The 23,487-nt window shown below is 37.5% G+C and overlaps 1 protein-coding gene across 1 annotated transcript; it reads left to right on the forward strand.

Moving 5' to 3' along the window:
• Positions 1–22,114, forward strand: stxbp1b (syntaxin binding protein 1b). The gene is made up of 19 exons (XM_053610409.1): positions 1–290; positions 5,347–5,396; positions 5,534–5,615; positions 6,755–6,831; positions 7,683–7,761; positions 9,172–9,275; positions 11,416–11,564; positions 12,011–12,095; positions 12,267–12,397; positions 12,506–12,613; positions 13,969–14,029; positions 14,114–14,179; positions 14,395–14,475; positions 16,664–16,802; positions 17,425–17,534; positions 18,694–18,795; positions 19,188–19,273; positions 19,361–19,515; positions 19,999–22,114. The coding sequence occupies exons 1-19, from the start codon at positions 254–256 to the stop codon at positions 20,103–20,105; spliced, it is 1,809 nt and encodes a 602-aa protein (XP_053466384.1). The 5' UTR covers positions 1–253; the 3' UTR covers positions 20,106–22,114.
• Positions 22,115–23,487: the final 1,373 nt, after the last annotated feature.

Here is a 23,487-nt window from a genome sequence, read left to right on the forward strand (position 1 = left end):
TATCCGGAGGAAATCCCTTCCAGGCACACCACTAAGCCATTATGTCACCTATTACATATTGTTGTTGTTGTTGGTGGTGGTGGTGGTGGTGGTGCATAGATTGCAGTGGTGCCTCAACAGGAGATTTGTGAAGAGCTTGGATTCTGATAGGGATTACACACACACACACACACACACACACACACACAGAGAGAGTGAGAGAGAGAGACAGAGAGACAGACAGACAGACAGAGGAATAATCGGACTGTGGATCATGGCTCCTCCCGGGCTGAAAGCAATTGTCGGAGAAAGTAAGTCTTCAGCACAGACGCTTTGAAATCAATCAAGGTTTATTTTTATACATATTTTAAGTTCAGTGAAATGCTGTTGAACTTTATTGTGTTTATTATGGAGCCGGAATGGATTTGGAGTAGTGTTCTGTGCGTTTCTGCGCCATCAGAAATCCAAAATACCCGGACAGACTGTCCTAAAACAATGGGTTATTTATTATATATTTATTATATATAATTCGCATGGCAATAATGGAGACTAAAATAGCATATTTATTCATTACGTGAACAATTAATTTATGATCAATTTATTTGTAATGCGCATTACGCATCAACACTATTCTGGTGTATTGAACGTAAAAGTTTGGTTCCTGATGTTTCCTTTCATTATTAACGCGTGCTGTTGTCATTGTTCCTTCTCCATGTCCAGCTGATCAAGCGGATGCACACTCGCACTAATCCGTGTGCGCTGTTGCCAGATTGTTAACTTTGCGCCCGGTTTTAATCACACAGTGATTAGGGGAGAAAAATGAGAAGAGAATGCTTTTTAATGCTTACTCGTGGTCGTAGATGTAGATTTCGTGGCATGGCATTCAATTCGAAAATTCACAGTTTGGTTTAGTGATTTGGGGAAAAGCTTTAGTGTTTTTAGGTCTTGAAACAGCAGCTCCAATCTGGCAACTCGGATTAGAAAGAGCTCGGCTGCTTTTTTGCTCCAGTACAACACCCAGAGTAGTGTTGCTGGAATAAGGAATAGGATCATAAATAGGAAATAAAGGAATACTTGTTGGGGTTTGACCCTGACTGGACAAGCATTTACATCAACTGTGCAATATTACTTTCCTATAAACCAGGAGACAACATGATGTTGTGCGAAGACATCATTCTTGTCTACAGTCTTAGAAAAAGGGTACTAAACTGTACTTTTCCTTGTTGCTATAGTGGTAGACTACACATTTGATCTATTTAATATGTATATTTAATCTATAAATGTGCATATAGTGGCCTAACTTTAAGCTTTACTTTAAAAAGGTCCAATTATGTAGCTACCTTCTAAGTCTTTTTTTCTTTCTTTCTTTCTTTTTTTTTTTAAGGTATATTATATTCATATTTCCAGGTCACAGGTACACATTAAAGGTAAATATAAAAATAAGGGTCCTATCTCAGAGACAAGGAAAGGTACAGTTTATTGCCATTTCTTTCTGGAAAAAAAAAGGGCACATTTTTTTTGCCATGACTAATAAATTCTAACAGAACAATAATTCACTCTTCTATTCAGAAGAAATGGAAGGTAATTCTCTTTTATTCGTTCTTCATCAATGTCCTCAATGTTTCCTCCTCATCTAAGCATGCTCACTATGCAAAGGCGATTAGACACGGGACAGGTTGCTAAGGCGCGCTGCTCTGGACCTATGTATGATAATATTAACGTTGGGAATTTGGAGAAAGATTTTGTCAGCCTATAGTCCTTACTAGTTTGGTAACATGAGCAACCTTTTCAACTACAGTGGCTTTGTGTTATGATCAAATGTTTTATCCTCTAGAAAATAAAAACTGCTTTTCGTATAGTCTTTTATCTTGTCCTAAACACCAAAGTCACTGAAATTTAATTAAATTATCAAGTATTTGCAGCATCATACATGTATTCATTGGAGTACCATTTGGGGTGTCATTTAGCCCTTGTCATTTAGATTTAGATGATTTAAAACGTTACTTTTTAATCATTTTTGTACATGAAATCTAAAAATAAAATAGAATTGTAGGCCTAACTATTCACACCTATGCTAACCCACCTCATTTCATTACAAGGTTTAACAAAGAAATATGTGCTAAACTAGCATCCATGCTAATGGAATGGGGACATTCATTTTCTTTGACTCTACAATTGGGGTGTCACGGTTGCATTTTCAACAGGACCCTGTTAGTCAATATCACAATATCATCTACAATAAAATAAAATAAAAAAGATTGAGAGAACTTACTTTAATTTACTTCTTCCCATGATCTTCAGGAAATTCACATGATGCAACATCCTGTCAAACATGTGACTTGTATTGAAATATTGCAAATATTTCATTGGGGTGAATGTGCTCAGGTAACATGGTTCAGTGAATGGTGTGGGACATTTTTCATCACCTATAAAGTATGGCTCGTTGACTCAATTAACTTTAATGGGAGCCTTTTATCACTAACTATTTATAATAAGTCACCATGTAACACAAAACTACAACCATTACACTCTAACAGTAAAGGTCTTAGGAAGAGACAGACATGAGGAAAAGCCTCACCAAAGCTGTTCTTATGGAATTTTCTCTGACTTTTCAACACTGGAACAATTCGGTAAAAGGTAATGACATAAAGAATGAAACACTTGTGATAATGCTGCTGGAGAGGTTGATTATTTTCCAATAACAGCTACTATAACTTCTGTTGTAGAAAATGATTCAGCAGCTTCTGACTAATCAGAATCAAGCATTGAAAATCACTGTGGTATGAGGTTTTTAAATGTCTGATTAATTTCTTATTGGTGTCTAGTCAAAAACCAATAAGACCGTGTGGGGTTCAGAAAGAATTACAACATTTTCATAATCTGAGGTCCTCAGGCACGCCATTAAAATATTTAAATAGCTCTAGGTTTGTAGTCCCCGAAGACAAATAATGACCCTATTAAGCATTTCTGGCTTGCATGGTTTGCTCTCCAAAAATTGGGATGTATCCTGTGGGACATGATAAGATAAGATAAGATAAGATGGAGAGCTACTGTATACACAAATTGCTAATGTTTAAGCAACCACACAATTATTTTCTTAATCTGCTTCTTTGTTTTCAGCTATTTTTCCCCGCTAATTCAACTGATTGCATCCTGGATCTTAATGGGCCTCTATGCCCTTTCCGATTTGTTCAGCCAGAACGTGTGGGTTGTAGTTTGAAATGTAACCTAAATGAGTCCCTTAGCTCTTGATATTTGTTCTACCCAAAGAGCACCAGTGGAAATAATTATTTACACAAAAGCAGCAACTCAATGCAGCGCTTTCTTTTGTGTATGTCCATCCATATGATTTGCACAGCAGCAGTGAAATGGTTTCTAGATTTAATCAATATATTTAAAATCGAGGCAGAAATGGAAAGAGAGAGAGAGAGAGAGAGAGAGAGAGAGAGAGAGAGAGAGAACAGAAATAACAGACAGATCTGCAAGAGGATTGGAAAGAGATTAGAGCAGTGATTGTTGTGTCTCTCACAGTGGACTAGATAACAGGGTTTTTTAAAAAAAAATGATCTCATCTATTTGAAGCATTGTAGTGAGATAAGCACAATGGAAATGAAGGAAACTTCAGGCAAAGTACACGTGTTCATGTTTTCTTTCCGTATACCGACACTTTCAAATGCCCTACAATGCAAAGTGCCATCCCTAAATGTTGGCCATGTCTCAAAAATGACATTCCATTACATATTATTTCACTGTAAATGGCCAATGAATACAATACATTCATTAGTTAAAGAGCTTCATATTGAATCATAGTCAAACAGGCACGGGGCAAACACAGACATATATATATATATATATATATGAATATAAAGCTTGATGATGTACAAAGATGAACAGTGGCAAGACTTGTGGCAAGACAATGTGAGAGTGTTTGTGGATTGTTTATATACTGCTCCATTATACTTCACTAGTGGACATTCGTGCTCTGCGTGTAGTTTTAGGAGACCCTGGATGTGACATCATGCAAATATCAGTCTGATAACTGATATTCAATATCCTATTGGTGCATCTAATAAACATGCACTTACAATAATACAACGAACTCCAGAATTATCGACACCTTTTTGGTTTTTTAAATGAGCGAAAACAAATGTGCTAAATGAATAGCACATGCAATCAGTGCCATTTTTAACTTCCTGGCAGATGCAACCAGGTTTTGGGCTAAAGTATCCTATTGTGTTTACTTGTATATATTATAATTTTTTGATTTTGATTATGGCCTCATTTTACCACAAGACACAATTCAAAATAACCGTGCCAGCTGTAATGTTGCAATAATTTCTAAAAAATCGTTTTGTTGTTGTTATTGTTTTGAGGAAATTAGCATTTTCTTATTTGGGTTGAGTGGAAAATATGAATCACTGTGTGTAATGTTTATTTTAAGCAATCAATTTTCCCCATTTTCTTGATATGTACCAATATTTTGGGACTTGACGTTATGCTGCTTTAATTTAACACAGCAGCATGTTGGCCTTCTGTATTTTTCCTTAATCTTTGTCTTGTGTTAAACAGATTTAGTATAGAATAGTAGAAGTAATTTCACCTTTAAAATCAAGCAATTCATTATATGTAAGTATTCAAAGAAGAGGTGGAATTGGTCCTGGAATTCAGTCACACTTCAGACTCTGTTCTTCCTCACAGCTGGCATTTCAGTCAAGTGACTTCACACATTGCAAAAGTGTACCTGACACACACACACGCACGCACACACACACACACACACACACACACACACACACACACACACACTATATTTAGAGTGTGGCTGATGTGCCCTCATCATCACCTGCTTTCCAAATCACAGCAGAGCTGAAAGATCATCAAATATGAACCTCACACTTCAGATCTAACATATACGTATGGTTGAGTGCAAAAGTTTGCATACCCTTAGGACAAAATTTCATTTATAGCAACACTTAATTTTATAGATGTGCCTTTATTATAACAAATACTATATTTAAGATATTAATGCAGAAGAAAACAACACGACATTTCTGAAATTGGCTTCTCCTTTTCTGAATATGATTAATATTTTCTAATAACTAGTATGGCCACCCTTTACCTTTATAACGGTCTCAAACAGAGTTTTATATCCTGACTACAGCTATTAGATCATCTCAATGGTCAGCACAAAACTAACTAACATACTAACAAAATACCTTCTGCCCATTTCAGCTCACTAACATTGTTGTTCCGTTCAAAAACGGCATCTCTTCAATAAATGTACTTATGTTGTCTATTATTTCGTGCCATTTTGATAGACTGTTAATGTGCAACCTGCATTCTCAAAACTGTGCTTTCCTCTTGCAGAGATTATGAATGATGTCATCAAGAAGGTGAAAACTAAAGGAGAATGGAAGGTAAATTTCTCCTCAAGTGCTGATGGGGGCTTTTTGTATAAGTACAACACTTCATGTACTTTGTCACTTGCAGTGAATTTATTATGTACTGAACAGTCTGGATAATAATGATATGTGTGAGATACGTTCTGTCTCAGGTGCTGGTGGTAGATAAACTGAGCATGAGAATGGTGTCATCCTGCTGCAAAATGACAGATATTTTGTCTGAAGGAATTACAAGTAAGTTACAGATAACAGATACACATACTGTACATGATACAACCACTTTACTTGGGAATTTATTTGACTAACAGTAGAACCTGAAATTCCAGATGCATTAACAAGAACTATTTATATTTTACAATTTATTAAGTAAGGAATAAACCGTTTGGGGCATGCTGTTACTGTAAAATAATTAACCAACGAGATGGTGTCATGTGACTTGAAGTGGAGCTCCTGTTACAACTCCAAATTTGAGCCTCTAGTTTGCAATAGCATCCTGAAGTGTTTTATTCCTCTTATACTAGCAGCTTGCCAAAACTAACAATTTTTTCATATGTTAAAGAATATGTTGTGCTTTTTATCCATTTATAGTTACATTTCATTTTGTGGACGGTAGATGAAACAAGTTATGTTTTCCTGTTATCACTTATGTTATTACAGCTGTAAACAGGCATTCTCTCTCTTTTTTTTTTTTTTACCAATCTCTTGAAGAATTAGACAAAAATGTAGCTTGCCATGTTACTGAGTACAGGAAAGTGTACATTTCTCTATCCTGAAGACTTTCCTGAGGTGGAAAACTTACTTTTACAAAGTCAGAAACTGGAGACTCCTTCCATAGATGTCCCTTACAAAAAGTTTCAACATATCAATGATTGTGCATATATATATATATATATATATATATATATATATATATATATATATATATATATATATATATATATATATAATGTATTAGACCTAATAATGTATTAGAATGAGCGCATGAATATAAACCAGTGATTTGAACTACTGTCAGAGCTGCTGTTATAGAAAATTTACCAACACCTTGTGATTGAAGCAACAACACTGTTTTAAAATACAGTTAAACAAAACTGTATATGGTGTTAATGGCATATATACACATTTTTGTAGCAGACTCTGAATTCTGAACCATACTGAAAAAAAACACCCAGATTTATCCCTCTCTCTTTGGTGCCTTGGTCCATATTTACATAAAATGGAAGCATTTGTTCTCTACAAAGAGAATAAGACAGAATAAAGATATACACAGACACCCAAACACACACTTGCAGTATTTCTGGAAGACTAATTGACACCCTATTCCCAGTTGCGATACCAAGTATATTTTTGTTCTTTTTCTTCCTCTGCTGCAGTTGTTGAGGACATCGCTAAACGGCGTGAACCCCTTCCCACTATGGAGGCCATTTATCTTTTAACCCCCTCTGATGAGGTTGTTGTCATCAGTCTCATTGTCTTTAATGAGTTCATCATTAAAAAATCTTAGTGTTTCTTTAACAGCATTTATTATTTTGATGGCGCTTCTCAGAAAACAAATCAGCTTCCAATTTACTGGTGCTGTTTTATAATAATGATCTAATTACACAAACTGTACGCGGAAATAGAAGAACCTATAATGTAGTAACATTATATTTTAATACAATGTGTATACTAATGCGTGACAAATTAAAGGAAAATCTTAAATAACTGCTTGAAGATGCTTCCAGACAGGCGCATGCATGATACAGTAAAGCAAATAAAAGTGTAATGTGCCCACACATGTACAGACACTGGCCTGTAGAGATGTGGAAAAAAAAAATAGTGATATAGTCAGATGAGTCATCCTTCACCATACTCTTCACAACAGAACAGTACAGGCCTGATTTCTTGAGGATGACTCTCTGTCCCAATCCACAGGACATGAGTGCTCACTGAATGGGTTGAAGAGGATGAAAAATATGTAAATCATACACTGTGGCCTTCACAGTTGATCAGCTACAGGAGAATTTGGAGCGAAGTGTTAGACAGTGCTCTCCACCACTATAATCAAAACATCAGAATATATTTTGTAAGAATGTGTTCGTCCCTTGAATACCAAGATGCATCGAAGCTGTTCTGGTGGCTTATGGTGGACCAGCACTTTACTACTTTATTGGTTTTTCCTTTAATTTGTCACCTGTCTGTAGCTTCCAGTATAAATTATATAATAGTAGTTAGTGTATTCCATCTCCAGTGTCATAATTCCAATAAATGTTTTTTTTTTATTTTTATGATCATGTCTATGATTGGTATTTGTTTTTACAGTCTGTGGAGGGACTCATTAATGATTTCAGAGATCCCCGTGCCCCATCATACAGAGGAGCTCATGTCTTCTTCACAGATGGTGAGTGAAAGGATTGATATGTTTTTGTCAGTATCTACAGTATGTGGTACAATTTCAGTCAGTTCACCTCTCCTCTGAATGTACTTGAGATGAGACAAACTATTTCTCCATAATATTAGGTAAGACATAATCTGAGTGAAAACAATAATAGTTCATCTATTGGTTGGCTAACTTTCCCAGTTGTTTTTGTCTCGCTCGCACACTGAGTTCATACATGAATACATGAATGCCACATGATTAAGCAGTCAGAATAAATCATACAAGAGACATTGACTGATATTTACCACCAAATGTGGTTTCTAATGCAGCTTTGATTGTACTGTGCATTTCTGGAAGGATATACCACTGTGCTTGCAAAGGACTGAAAGTGATGGTAGGATTGGAGAGAGTTTTTTTTTAAAGAGGAATTTTTCTACAGCTCTGAAAGTGTAATAAAGAAAGAAAGAAAAAAGAAAGAAAGAAAGAAAGAAAGAAAGTAATATGGAAACAGAGAGGTAATAGTAAGAAAGAAATGAAGAAAGAAACAAACAAACAAGGAAAGAAATGTAGTAGTAGGAATGAAGGAAAGAAGGAACAAATGAAGAAAAGGTTGACCAAACTCTTGAAAGAAAGGGATCCAAGGAAAAAAGAAATACAGAAGTGAAAGAAAGAAAGAAAGAAAGAAATAGATAGTAGTAGAAAGAAGGAAAGGAAAGAAAGACAGGTAGTAGTAAGAAGGAAGGAAGGAAGGAAGGAAGGAAGGAAGGAAGAAAGTAATGGGAATGTTGAACAAAAAGTTGAAAGAAAGGGATGTATGGAAAAAGTGCAGAAGTAGAAAGAAAGAAAGAAAGAAAGGAAGAAAGAAGTAGGAAGAAAGGAAGGAAGGGATGAACAAATTGAAAGTTTTAACGGAAGGTTGAAAGTGATCCATGGAAAAAAGAAAGAAAGAAAGAAACTAAGGAAGCAAAGAAGATGGAAAAAGAGAGGTAGTAGTAAGAAAGAAAGGAAGGAAGAAAGAAAGAAAGAAAGAAAGAAAAGTAGTAGTAGGAAGGAAGGAAAGAAGGAACAAATGAAGAAAAGGTTGACATTTCTTGAAAGAAAGGGATCCAAGGGAAAAAGAAATACTGAAGTGAAAGAAAAAAAGAAAGAAAGAAAGAAACAAACAAAAAGAGTGAATGAGCAAGATAAAAAAAAGAGAAACTGGTGGGGGAATGAGAAAGGAAATGAAAAAAGTCACAGAAAGGAAAGAGAAAGAAAAAAGAAACACGGCTGACATCATTGTAGAGTAGTGTGAGAAGAAAATGAAAAAGAAGTTTGAGGAATAAAAATACAACACTTGTTCTAGAAAGCACCATAATTACAGCTGTTTTTGGGATGTTTGTTTTTTAAATTCTCATCTTTATTAAGATCTTCTTGTGTTCTTTTTTTCAGCAATCCCAGACTCTTTGTTCAGCCTCCTCACCAAATCCCGAGCAGCCAAAGTGATAAAGACTCTGACTGAGATTAACGTCGCCTTCCTGCCCTATGAGTCACAGGTTAGCATCTGTGGTGTGAACGGAGGAGCTCTGATCTCATAATGGAATATTCCAGATGGCTTTTCTTCAATCCTTTGCTGTCATCCTCTGTAATAAATCCTGCGACTAGCTGCATGGACCGACCATAACTTACCCCTAATCCTGCATCCCATTGGCTAACATCCTGCCATCAAACCAACCAGTGACACAGAGTGCGACTGTGAGAGTGTTTAAATGTGGGACAGATTGTGATCATGTGACCTGGGACAGGGCAGTGTATTACGAGAGTGTGAGAGAGAAGGAGGGTCAGATTGTTCCACACAGAGGGGGGTTTACTGACCATGCGTTAATCTACTACTGCATTAGAGGATTAGGTTGTACTAGTCCAAACCTGATGACTCTGATGAGCAATAATACATAGTCCTAGTGGGGGATTTGGGGGCGGGTGAGTCATTGATGGGGTGGTTGACTAGTGGGGTAAAACTGCAGTACATTCACAAATAACTGGTCTAAGGTAGAAACTGAAGTACGTATATACACAGGGTTTTATGGGAATTACCCGGAGCTTGGGGGAAAAACGCTGCCACTCATCTGTTTTAGTTTAAGATGCAGGAGTGTAGTTTTGATCTTTATTCATTCATTTATTTATTTATTTAACATTTCCAGCCAAAAAAATGTGAGATGGGGAAGAGGACAGAGCATCCAGGAGGACACGCCTGCACAACTGCAATCATTCCAGATTCCTATGTGAATTGGTTCATCTGCCATTTTTATTGGGGACAAAGGAAGGCTGCACTTTTGGTGTATTTTTGAGTGATAACTCATAGCAACATATTCCAATGTTAAAATGTTTGAATGAATTTCTACTCAAAATGTGTAAAGGCTGGCAGGTCTGCTAGTCTGGTAGCATATAGACCACTCTTCCATGCACAACATTTTAAGCTTCTTTATATTCTTCGATTTATGCATGTGAGCCGGCCTCTTCAATTCCGACCTCAGGTTTTCAACAGGGTTCAAACACAGAGACTGAGATGGTCATCGCAAAACACTGATTTTCTGTCCCACTATTTGTGTATCGTTTGGGGTCATTTATGTTCCCATTGAATTAAATTTTTCGTGTAACACTTTACAATATTGTTTAATAGCTCAAAACAACTATGCAGGGACTAAGCAGGAATGAATGAATAACTACTAATGTCTAATGGGTAATTACTCAGTAATTAATAATAAAGTGATGGTTTGGTAGTTCCTTATGAACTAAGCAGTAGCCTAATTACAGAGTCTTAAATAGCTCCTGGAGAACTACTAGCCAATTAATTATTACTTATTAGTTTATTTCATGTGTTTCACTTTACAATATTGTTCTAGATCATTATTACCTTGGGAAGAACACAGACACACTTCAGTCATTATCTAACGCAGTGGTTTTCAAAGTGGGGGCCGCGGCCCTCTTGGGGGCCACCAGGGGGCGCCCGAGGGGCCTCAACATTTTGGTGTGAAAAATAAATAAACACATGATTTTTTTACATGATTTTTTTTTTCAGACAACCACACACACACACACACACACACACACACACACACACACATACAATCAATTCCTAATGTAACGTAATGTAAAGATGTAAGATGTAATTATTAATTTAAAAAAAGGGGGGATATATTCAGAAGTCTGTATTTTTAATGTGTTTTAAAGACATCTTGCAAAAGGGGGGCCTCGGTCAAATGTTAATGCCATTTGGGGGGCCTTGCCTTGGAAAAGTTTGGGAAACCCTGATCTAATGCATACAGATAACTTGCTCAGTCGATAATATTTGGGGGGAAAAAACTCAGAGACTATTATATAATACTTTAATACTGAGTAATTACCCAGATTTGTTAAGAGTTAATAATAATGACTCATTTCTGTACTACTCATTCATTCTCACTTAGTCTCTATGCATAGTTTCCTAAAAGTGTTGCCTATGTTTAAGCACAAAATATCGCTACCTGTCATCTTTGAGCTGTAGTCATTTTTTTCACCTTCCTTTAGTAGTTCATTCTAAAAACAAGAAAATCTTTGTTGAGTCAGTTTGGTTTCTCTGCGTAACATTAAAACTACTTACTGACAGAATTCATGCAGGACATGTACATCCATGGACTTTTCTATGTGGTTCTCTAGGTGTTCTCTGTGGACAGAGTCAATGCCTTTCAGGACTTTTACAGCCCTTATAAAGCAGATGTGAAAAACCAGATGCTGGAGCGCTTGGCTGAGCAGATCGCCACCCTCTGTGCCACCCTGAAAGAATATCCAGCTGTCCGATACAGAGGGTAAGCACACATACACACATACACACTCACACTTGTTGCCTGTAATGGTAGTTTAATGGAAAATGTTGTTTCTATGATGAATCGAACAGGTAGGTGAATAGATGAATCTGATTTCATTTCATTCATAAAAGAAGGCCAGCTACTTAGACACAACACTAAGCTAATTTTGACTAGGTTACTTATTAATTTAGCCAATGGCACTATTCCAGCAGTATGCATTTGACATTAGTTGCTAAGTAGCAAGCTAATCATGCTTGCTAGCGAGCTGTTATATTTGCAAAATCTAAATTGGGTTCAGATGGTTTCTGTTTTCACCCACATTCAAATAGCGCATGTCTTTTGTATCAGCTCAGTGAACTGAATTGGTTTTTGATAACTGTATTGTGTCTAGTTAGTGTAACTGATGGCCTGGGTGTGGGTGTGTGTGCGTGTGTGTCATTTCTCAGAGAGTATAAAGACAGTGCCATTCTGGCTCAGATGCTGCAGGACAAACTGGATGGCTACAAAGCTGATGATCCCACTATGGGTGAGGTGAGTCAGGGAAATTAAAAGAGCCATTATCCTACCACACCAGAACAAATTTGCTCAACATTATGCATATTAACTCTGCTGGAACAAATGGAGTGAGTCAGTTCAGTCTAATCTCTCGATCAATCTCTCATCTTGTAGTCAACCTCTCTTCTATATCTCTTTATCTCTCAGGGACCAGATAAAGCCCGCTCTCAGCTTCTGATTCTGGACAGAGGATTTGATCCTGTCTCTCCAGTGTTACACGAGCTCACCTTCCAGGCCATGGCCTACGACCTGCTGCCCATCGAAAATGATGTCTACAAGTAAACTATCATCCTTATAAAGTCATTTATAATGCTTCAAGGCCAGGTCATTGTTTTACTAAGAAATGAGGTGATTAGTACACATGTTGCTGTGTGTCTCTGTATCAGATATGAGACATCTGGAATGGGAGACACTCGTATGAAGGAAGTGTTGCTTGATGAAGATGATGACCTGTGGGTCACGCTCAGGCACAAACACATCGCTGAAGTCTCCACGTAAGTCTGAGCGCCAGTGCATGAAGCTTGATGGGAGCGTGATGGGAATAAATGAAGCATCCATATTATAATCGCTCTCATTCTCAGCAGCAGCTCATTACCATGGAATTTAGTGGGGAGGGATGCCATTAATAATGACATAGCTTCAAACAAAATTAAGTCGAGAGGCTATCACACTTATACTACAGGCTACTATCATGTGGATTTTAAGAGTAACCCCATAATACGGTCATCCAGCATACAGTCAAGCAGCTCAAGTGGTTTTAGATGTACCTTTGTTTAACTGTTCAATACGGCAGTGTTTCCTGTCATCAGTGAGGCTAATATCATTGACCAGGGTTGCCAGGTTTCAGCAAAGTGTTAGTCTCAAAAATCACACAAAAGACTTCATGTCTAAATAATTTAGGCATTGAAATAATAAGACACATTTTTCATACATCTGATGTACGAATCTTATGCAGTCCATAATCCCCTTTCCTTCATATTTTCAATATCTTATAATACAAATTGTTCTGTACATCACAGACACATTGTCTGCGCTTAAACTTTGCCTCTGCTTGCAGAAATGTAGATTTAATGCTGATTATCTGCTATAAAACAAGATCTATTTAAACTAGCTTAGAGTATTTTTAAACTAGCTGTTTTTAAATTAACAATTTGGCCTGGTACTAGCATTTCTATCATTAACTGTCCTGTCTACAGCTTCTCCTCCTAGCATGGAGCAGCGTGATTCCTGCCCCAGTGGGCTTCAATTAGTATTTGTTGTAGTTCCCATTTTGACCACTAGGTGCTATAATAACTCTATGGAAGCTAAATAATGTGTACATGGACCTACAATTTCACCTGTAGAAATGTGAGCAAATCAATGGAACATCGACTTATATCTGTCAAATTAACACTTTTTTTTTTTTAAATCGTTGGATCCTATATATATGGGGCATGGTGGCTTAGTGGTTGCACATTTTCCTCACACCTCTGGGACTGAGGGTTTGAATCCTACCTCCGTAATGTGTGCGCTGAGTTTGCATGTTCTCCCTGTGTTTCGGGGGTGTCCTCCGTGTACTATGGTTTCCTCCCCATTCCAAAGATATGCACTGTAGGTTGATTGGCATTTACAAACTGTCCACAGTGTGTGAATGGGTGTGCGATTGTGCCCTGTGATGGGTTGACACCCTGCCCGGAGTATTCCCTGCCTTATGACTCGTGTTCCCTGGGATAGGCTCCCCTGCGACTCTGTGTAGGATAAGCGGTACAGAAAATATATAGATGGATGGACAACTGTCATAAATGGTGGGGCAAATCCCCTATGGATGAGTCACCTCTGCTCATTCTTTCTGTCTGTTTCCTACTCACAGGGCTGTGACAAAATCGCTAAAGGACTTCTCTTCTAGTAAAAAGATGAACACCGGAGAGAAGGTACACCAGCTACTCTTTCTTACACGTCTACAGCCACTCTTTTTTGGTTGCCACACTTTGTTTAACTTTTTGTGTGCATTATAGACCACCCTAAAGGAGCTGAGCCAGATGCTGAAGAAGATGCCGCAGTATCAGAAAGAACTGAGCAAGGTAGAGCAATGTTCTTCTAAGCAGCAGTTCTTAAAAGGTACAAATATATAGTATCTAGGTGAGGTTATCCACTGAAGCAAGGGTGAAACTCTTTAGTGTATCCATGTGGCACCAGCCACAGCAGTAGAAAGTGAGTCACAGGTGCAGCAGCACCAAGCACACGTAAAACATCAGGAGGAATCAGACAGGTCTGATGTTCTGTCTCCTCTCTGCAGTACTCTACTCACCTGCACTTGGCAGAAGACTGTATGAAGCAGTACCAGGGCACAGTAGACAAACTCTGCCGCGTGGAGCAGGTAGAGCTACTCAGCCACTCTCTCTCTCTCTCTCTCTCTCTCTCTCACTCACTTACTCACTCAAACCACTGATTGGCACAAGACACAGAAGACTAAAGAACATAATATATTTTGGAATTCTCACACCATCATTAAGCATAAAGCACATTTTCACCACAGGAACTTTTTCACGAGCTCAGGAATATTAGGTACATTTCCATCAGAGTAACCAGGGCTGAATTTAGTTCCTGGAACATAGTTTTATGATTCTTTTAATTTTCCAAGGAACAGAACATCACTGATTTGTCAAATGCAAGCTTTATAGCATATAAATGTCGTACACTGTAATGTACTCGACAGGTAAAAACTTTGTTTATGTTTGTAGACCTTTTTTTAACGTTTATGGGCCGTCAGGCAAAGCAGACCTTTCTGAATGCTTTTACTTTTTAAAATGGCAAAGTAACAAATCAAGACGGGTTTTATGTACCTGCTTTTAGTGGCATGACAAAAAAAGGCAAAAAATTGCTTTATGGTTGTGTAGCTGGTTTAAAAAAAAAAACCCCAAACCCCTCTCCACAGCCATTTAGCAATTAATGCAAGCTTTACATTTTTTTTTTGAAGAGTCAAATATATTGGAGCTTCAGAGACAACAATGCACCACAAACAGATAAACAGAATAAAGTCACCTTTAAACTTTTTTGCCCAATTTTGCTGCTGCAGAAAAAAACCCACATAAAATAATTGTTTGATTTTGAAATGAGATGGGTGGACTTAACGCATAATGTGACATTTAGTGCCATTGTGACCAAACACGGCCGACGACAAGGTTCTGGCAGTTTTGTTAAAGTGAGCTCTGCTATGACTCTCATCTAAAAGAATAGGATTATGCAAAACTCACAGGACAGCTACTAATACAGTAGTTGCAACAGTGAAACATAAACGTTTAATGAATATAAAACATTTGCATGATTTAATATAACGTTAATTCATTAACCACACAATATATCCATACATGCTAATGGATGATTAAAAATACCCTTATTACTAGAGATGCACAGATGAGGCTATTTTTCCCGTTATCGGCTATCGGCCGATAGTTTAAAAACATCCGATGATCAGGGCCGATTATATCCTGTCAATCAAAAGAGGGCGGGAATTCGAGGGCGGGAATTCGTGCTGTGTGTAAAGAAGATGTCTCTTGTGTGGAATAACAACAAAACTGCAGTTTGTAACCTCTGCACTGATACAAAGTTTACACTGGAAGTGAGCAGCAGTGAAGCGGGAGTTTCAGCGTCGAGTCAAATCCCCCCCATAAACCCCCTGTGCTAAATTAAAGCACCAATACACCGTTGAAAGATTTCAATCAATATCAGTTGACAAAAAAAAGTATATATTGCACAGAAAAATATATTTGTAGAGTAGTATATTTCATATCCAGTTAATGTTAATATATAAAAAAGTTGATATTATATATGACCAGTTTGATGTTCAGTGATGAAGTAGAAATGCTTTTGTTTGTGGTGAGTGAATGTGAAGACTAACAGGAGGTTTTTACAATTAGTCAATGTTAATATGAATTAATAACATTCAATAAGTTAAGAAATCTTACTTTAATATTCAGAATTTAGTTGACGTGTTAATGTTAATTAGAGTAATGTGTTTTCTGTTTATGAGACCAGGTACTGTGAAACAGCTTGTTGAAATGGAGAGAATAAAGATTTTATTTCCATTTCTTACAGAATTATTTTTATCATTATTAATTTATAAGAAGGCATAAAAGGCAGAACTATCGGGCTTGGTTATTGGTATCGGCCGATACCACTCTGCATAATTGGTTATCGGTATCGGCTGAGAAATTTAGTATCGGTGCATCTCTACTTATTACCTCAAGCTCACTTTGAAGAATGGGTACTCCATGTGGTCCTCTTTTTCCCAGTCATAAATGGCTCCAAAGTCCTCTTCATCCATTAAAGTGCTTTCTCTAGATATGCTACTGTAGATGCTACTGTTATACCTATCTGGCTTGTTTATTTTCATGCGATTTACTGCAAGAGTGCTGAATGATGGAAAAAACAGAACGTAGTAGTTTTCTTTAATCGCAGGTCTATCGTTAGAGAATCATCATTGTATAATCCGACATGGAGAACAGGTTATCACAGTCTGTTATACAATTCATCCAACATCTTATATAAAAAAAAATCTCTGGCAGGACTTGGCCATGGGTGCAGACGCAGAAGGAGAGAAGCTCAAAGATCCAATGAGAGCGATCGTGCCAATCCTCCTGGACTCTAACATCACCATCTTCGACAAGATCCGTATCATTCTCCTCTACATCTTCCTCAAAAATGGTTAGAGTCCTATTTTCAGGCTACAAATCTCATTTCCTGTGTGAATGGCCTTAGTAATGCTGAGCATCAATCAAAACTGACTGTGCTTACATGCACATCAATAGTCTGATATTAATTGGAATTTGGCAATATTCTAATTAGTATCGAGTCATGTAAACGCCGCAATCCGATTGCCAGATTCAGATTAAGACAATATTCGGATTCTCACCCCTGGAATACGCCTGTTTTAATTTGAAATGTGTTGCATGTAAACACCTTATTCAGAAAATCCACTGATAGGAGATATATGCGCATGCTCAGTCAGCAAGGAATTGTGGATAGCAAAGGCAGCATCTTGAATCTCTCCGCGGGAAAGGAAAAGCACATGTGCAGATTGGCATACTTACAACAACCATGTATACACTAATATTCCGATGCCTGTACGCATATAAACGTTGTATTCGGAATACGGCTGCAACCCGAATATAGATGGGAATTTAAATGGAATTTGATGTGCATGTAAACGTAATCATTGTCAACAATTAATTGCTTGCCATAGTTCACATCATACCTGGTTATTTGTGGTGTTTCTGTATGTAAATATGTGTGTGTGTGTGTGTGTGTGTGTGTGTGTGTGTGGTAGGTGTAACTGAGGAGAACCTTTGTAAACTTCTGCAGCATGCGCAGATCCCTCCAGAGGACAGCGACATCATCTCGAACATGGCTCATTTGGGAATGCCAGTCATCTCGGAAGTGAGTGACCCACTCAAGCTTTATTAAACATAAATAATTTTTAATAATACTTGTCTACATACCTTTTGTACACAGGAGGATTAACTAGAAGCAGGTCAGTCAGGGCTGAAACATCTCTGCCTGGCAGGTTTCCATGTCAACTTTTCTGGGCCGCAATGCCAGCTAGTATTCCGGGAGGCATATTTGTTGCCATGGAGAAGTATGACGATGTCATACAAAGGTGGCTAATTGTGGTGTAGTGTCCGTGGTCGTCCTTCCTACCAAGATGGTCCACCTGGATGTCACAGATACAGATACTGCTCTACTGGCTGAAATCTCCCTTACTGTAGCTATGCTACTAACATGAACGTCACACAGAATCAAACAGCTAGCTGTCTTGCTTATGTGCTTATGAATGAACTCATTAGTTCATTGTTAAATGCAAAAACAAGATAGCCACCTAGCCTAGCACTGTGAATTGTAAGGGTTACACCATTGTTGGGATTTTAATGAGCTGGTCAAGCAGCAGCTTCACATTATGATATACTGACGCCACCATTTTGATTGGTCTGAAGGTTGTTGTTGTTGGTTTTTTTTTTAATAGCAGCAGCTCTGAGAGTAGTTTAGTCTCTAAGGCTAATCACATGTTTATACTATTGTGCTTGCTCTAATACATCGTCGTTTCTATAGTAACAATTTACACAGGGACTGTGATGTGGTGTTGTTGATGTGGTGTAGTTTTCTCCAAGTATGATGTGTCATTCTTGGAGAAATATAAAAATGATAGGGTCAGCAAATTGCTGTTGTATGAGAGGAATGAAACACTGCTTACGTATCATCCTGCGGAAAATTATTTCAGCAAAATTAACAAACCAACACAGGATTAACAGACAGCCAAGTACATGTGGTAAACGTAAAATACGACATAGTAGTAAATCTGGTATGCATCACACTATAGTCCATTATATAACATCTTTATATATATATATATATATATATATATATATATATATATATATATATATATATATATATATATATATATATATATATATATATATAGATAGATAGATAGATAGATAGATAGATAGATAGATAGATAGATTTGACTGGTGCTGAGGGCATGAAAAGGTACTGAGATCACTGCATCTCATTGGGTTTTTTTTTGTTTTGTTTTTAGCAATCCACAACACGGAAGAAGAAAGCTGATCGTAAGGAAAGAATCAGCGAACAGACCTACCAGCTCTCCAGATGGACTCCTCTGGTGAAAGACATCATGGAGGTACATCTGCAGCCTCACAAATTTGAAACATGACTCCAAAATGCATATTATAATATGGTGGCTTAGTAGTTAGCACGTTTGCCTCACACCTCTGGGGTTGGGGGGCTCGATTCCCGGGGTTCAGGGGTTTCCTCCGGGTACTCCGGTTTCCTTCCCCAGTCCAAAGACATGTGTTGTATTCTGATTGGCATTTCTAAATTATCCATAGCGTTTTAATGTGTGTACAGTTGTGCTCTGAGATTGGTTGGCACCCCGTCCAGGGTGTCCCCCACCTTGTGCCCTAATTCCCGTGGGATAGGCTCCAGGCTTTCCTGCATAGGATTAAGAAAAGCGGTACAGAAAATGGATGGATTTCCATGCCCTATTTTTATAATGTTTAACCATTATTACAGGATGCTATTGAAGACAAACTGGATCCGAAGCAATATCCATACATCTCTACACGTACAGCCTCGTGCAAAACCACAACCGCTACCAGGTAAGATTAAATTATACATATACACACATAGAAGCACAGAAACACACTTTTTTTTTTTCCCTGATGCTATCCTTCTCTCGAATGCAGTGCACGGTATGGAAACTGGCACAAGAATAAAAGCCCAGGAGAAATGCGAACAGGTCCTCGGGTCATCGTCTTCATCATCGGGGGCGTGACCTACAGCGAAATGCGCTGTGCCTATGAGGTCACACAGGCCAATGGCAAATGGGAGGCTCTGATTGGTGAGATCTGTAGTGGAGACTCAGTGCTCGAGTGAATGTGACACGTGTATGCTCTCTGAACTTAAAATGTCAAGAACTACTGCTAAAGTAAAGAGCAATGAGAAAGTGCTGATCCTTTCTGTGACAGAGCATAACAGCAGATCATTTCAAATCTCTGTATTTCTCTAGTGCTCATATTTGCCTTTACGACCTGTGTGATATAAGAAAAGGAAAGGGTAAGAGTGAGTGTCTTGGCAAGAGAAGCATTGTTTTGGCTGATATTTTTATTTACTCAAATTCAAGACTGGTGCAGAGGTTTTGTGGAAAACAATTCATTTTTATTGCTCAGAAAGATTTTTTTATAGCAGCTATAGACAGTCTTTCCCTCGTCCCTCGACGGTGAAGCGGTCGATGAAACCACCACACTCTTTTCTCTTACAGTAAACAATAAACAAAAAAAAAACTTTGGAGTTCAAACATCATACAACCTTTCTGTCTTCACAGGTTCTACACACATCATCACCCCCAATAATTATTTAAAGGAGTTGCAGCACCCAGACTTCCTGGACCCTAACGCAGCTCCAGAGGACCAGGTCACCACTGAAGACTGAGATATTTTGCAAGCTACACTACATCCTTAGAAGCAGTTAGTCCCTTGATCCTTTATTAGACCTTATCAACTGACATGGTGCTGGTGCATAATTTTGTCCAAAAGAAAAAAGAAAAGCACAACATGTCCCCCCCCCCCCCCCTCAATTTCCAGTGATGTTCAAGATCATCCATAAATCCATTTTCTATACTGCTTATCCTACACAGTTTCACGGGGAGCCTGGAGCCTATCCCAGGGAGCTCCGGGCACAAGGTGGGGGTTCAAGGTCACTTAATGAGAAATCCAATGTAGCGCCAGAATGCAAGTCAGACAGACTAAAGGAATTAAGTATTGCTGCTCTTAAGGTAGAGATCCAGCAAGGGCGAATCCTGCACTCCATTTACAGGAATTTGGAATAATGTAATTCTGTGCATTCGAGCTACAAAGTGGGAAAGAAACACAGAAATCTCTGTTCTTTGGCTTTTCTTAACATCAATGTAATCAGCTAATTGTGATGAACGATATATTTACCTCATCAAAACAGCTAATTGTTTGGTCAGTGTGACAAATATAACTCAAATATAAGCAAATATATCTGTATGTCGATTAATCTAAGGCAAATACTTGTATATACAGTATAATTCATTGCAATTTTTTTTTTTTTAAGTGCTATTTTGTTTACTGTTGATGCTGTGAGCAGCCATGGTGATACGATGTCATGTCATGTCCTGAACTCGGGGTTGAGAGACCATCCCGTGTTTCTGAGAACTAATTCGGAGTTAAAAATTCCAAGAGGTTTAGTTGAACGCAACAATCATCCCAATGCACCACTATTAGCATGTTGTTAAACGGCATTGTGCGTAATGTAAGAAACAATTAGCCAAAAAGTTGTAAAAGCCAGCTCAGAATTGCATTAAATAAATCATGGACGGACGTCATTCAGGGTGGATTTTCTTCTTCTTCTTCTTCCTTTTTTTAAATTTATTTATTTATTTATTTATTTAAAAAAAGCAGACTCCAGCACTATGTCAGTGAGAAAGAGGTATAAATGTCCAACCCAGAGACACACTCCCTTCTGGGGACATAAATAATATTTCAATTTCATTTATATTCATTAAAAAGTTTCACAGTCATTCCAGTTTAGAATGCAATACAATGGTGATTTTTTTTTTTTCATAGCTTGTGTAGATTTTCTGTAAGAACATCAGAGAGATGTATTCCTGCTGCTTCTGATGATCAGGTCTGCAGTAGACTTTAATTAAAAACCCTGTGTTTATAGATACAGAGCTGCAGAAACGCGTACACTCTCGCTTGATATCTGACATTTATTAAATAGATCTGTAATATGGCTGTGTATTAAAAAAAAGCTCTCAAAGGCAAATTGGACAGTGTAGATCTGCCACTCAATGTTTTTCATACACTTACATAACTCGTCACGTAGGGTGAATCAATACTACCTCCACTTTAATCTCGATATAACAATTCAGCTAAATATATCCGTGTGATGAGGTGAGCAATCGTGCATCAGCTGAGTTACTGTGTAGATGAGGAACATGAGTAGATGTCTAGCATTGTCGAATTATATAATTGATAGAATAGTTTTGAATTAAATTGGTGAATTTTGGGCCTGTACATGATCCAGTATATGAGGAAAAACACCTAAAATATGAATTAATTAAATAAAAACAATTTGGAATTATATAGGAAATTGTTCTGTTTTTTTAGTATGTATTAACAGAATTATTTTATAGTTATTTGTAATCATGCATTTCTTGGGATACACTTTTAGTTCATCTTCAGGTTAAATCTTCAGGTTCATTGATTGTGAGTTTGAATACATTTTTTTTCTGTGGTCTCCAGTACCCGTCTTGTATATTTTGTGACAGTGTTAAATGATGTGATGCATTGTGTTTCTATGTCCATCTCAATTCTTACATTTAACACATTATTAATCTTCCGTGATGGTGTTTGTTGAAAGTTTGTTTCTTATTTGCTCTAGTTTATTTCTCTTCCTCAAACATCTGTCACATGATCTGCTTTCCCTTTTGTTGATATTGTCGTTATTTATTTAACCCAAAAATGGGAATGGAAATGATTATTATCTGTACACAAAGGCAGTGAGAGAAATATCTTCTCAAAGCAATGTGAAACAGATGTCTAATAAAAATGTGTGTTTGTGTGTAGATATGTTTTTAGTTGTTTGTGAGCACTAGATGGCCCCATAATGAGAAGAATACATGAAAGATACTAAAGAATACTTCTTTTTTTCCAGAAATGAAAAGGAAGGGGGGGGGGGGGGGGGTTGATCCAAAAGATCTTGAGGTATTGGTATTGAGCTAGATTAGGGTTTGCCAAGACTCAGGGTTGTACTACTGTTAGGTTTATGCTTGGGCTTGGGCTTTTTAAATAGTAGGCTATGGTTGGGTAAGGGTAAGGGTTGGGATAGACTTAGGATTGGTTAGACTTTCTTGCATTATGACTGGATTTGAGTTAGGATAATAGTTCTAATGATAAAGGTTAGGATTTGGGTTTGGGTAGAGCTTTGCACTACAGGTTTGGGCATGGGCTTGCTTACAGTTAGGGCTAAACTAGGGTTAAGGTTTGCCTAGAATTACAGTAAGGCATAAATAAAACACATCAGCTGAAATACAGTAAAACAAGGTTTATTTTCTCTCTCTCTCTTTATGTGTGTGTTTAGTTGTGTCTCTTTTTCTACAACTATTTTGCTCGGTTCTATTTGGTAGAAACAGCAGTGTTGTGTAATTGCTCTTACCCATATTAAGACACAGGGGGGCACCAAAAACCCATCCAGACCTGCAACACTTCGAGCTAACGTTCACTAACTCTGAGTAAGTGCTTAATCCATATCAGGTTTGTTGTGGATCCGGAGCCTATCCCGGGAATACTGGGTGTGAGGTGGGAATACACCCTGGATGGAAGGCAGTCCACTGAGTTAATATTCTGGGTTAATTCTACAAAGCATCATTATCATAATAATAATAATTCAAATATAGACCACAGACCTCAGTTGGTTAGGTATTAAATCCTTTAATTCATATTTGCAAAGTGCCATAATTCATGAACATTTCAAGCAACAGTAGAATACTGAATCTAACTGCACACTTATTACTGAGTTGTCAGTTCAGAAACTAAAGCCTAATATTCTTAAAGCCAAACCAGTTATAATATCACCTACATCTCACTGAATTAATTATTTTACTCACCTTCTTTTAAGTTTCAGTCAAACATTGCAAAAAAAGCAGATCATCTATTTAATGGATTGCACTGTGTGCATGATGCAACAGTTCTACCCTATTAGATAATGTTTTAATTACATCCATGAACCAAGATCATGTTTTGATAAAGCTATTGAAATCATGATATCATAACATGATACCATAATA

This window comes from Ictalurus furcatus, chromosome 22 (assembly GCF_023375685.1).
Source record: "Ictalurus furcatus strain D&B chromosome 22, Billie_1.0, whole genome shotgun sequence".
In the NCBI taxonomy this organism is placed as follows: Eukaryota; Metazoa; Chordata; class Actinopteri; order Siluriformes; family Ictaluridae; genus Ictalurus; species Ictalurus furcatus.

What these genes read in the sequence shown, in the direction of transcription:
- stxbp1b (XM_053610409.1), top strand. Translation starts at nt 254, where the DNA reads ATGGCTCCTCCCGGGCTGAAAGCAATTGTCGGAGAAA. An exon ending in CCAGCTGTCCGATACAGAGG is followed by an intron (nt 11,565 to 12,010) that starts GTAAGCACACAT and finishes GTCATTTCTCAG; the next exon opens with AGAGTATAAAGACAGTGCCA. An exon ending in ATCAGAAAGAACTGAGCAAG is followed by an intron (nt 14,180 to 14,394) that starts GTAGAGCAATGT and finishes TCCTCTCTGCAG; the next exon opens with TACTCTACTCACCTGCACTT.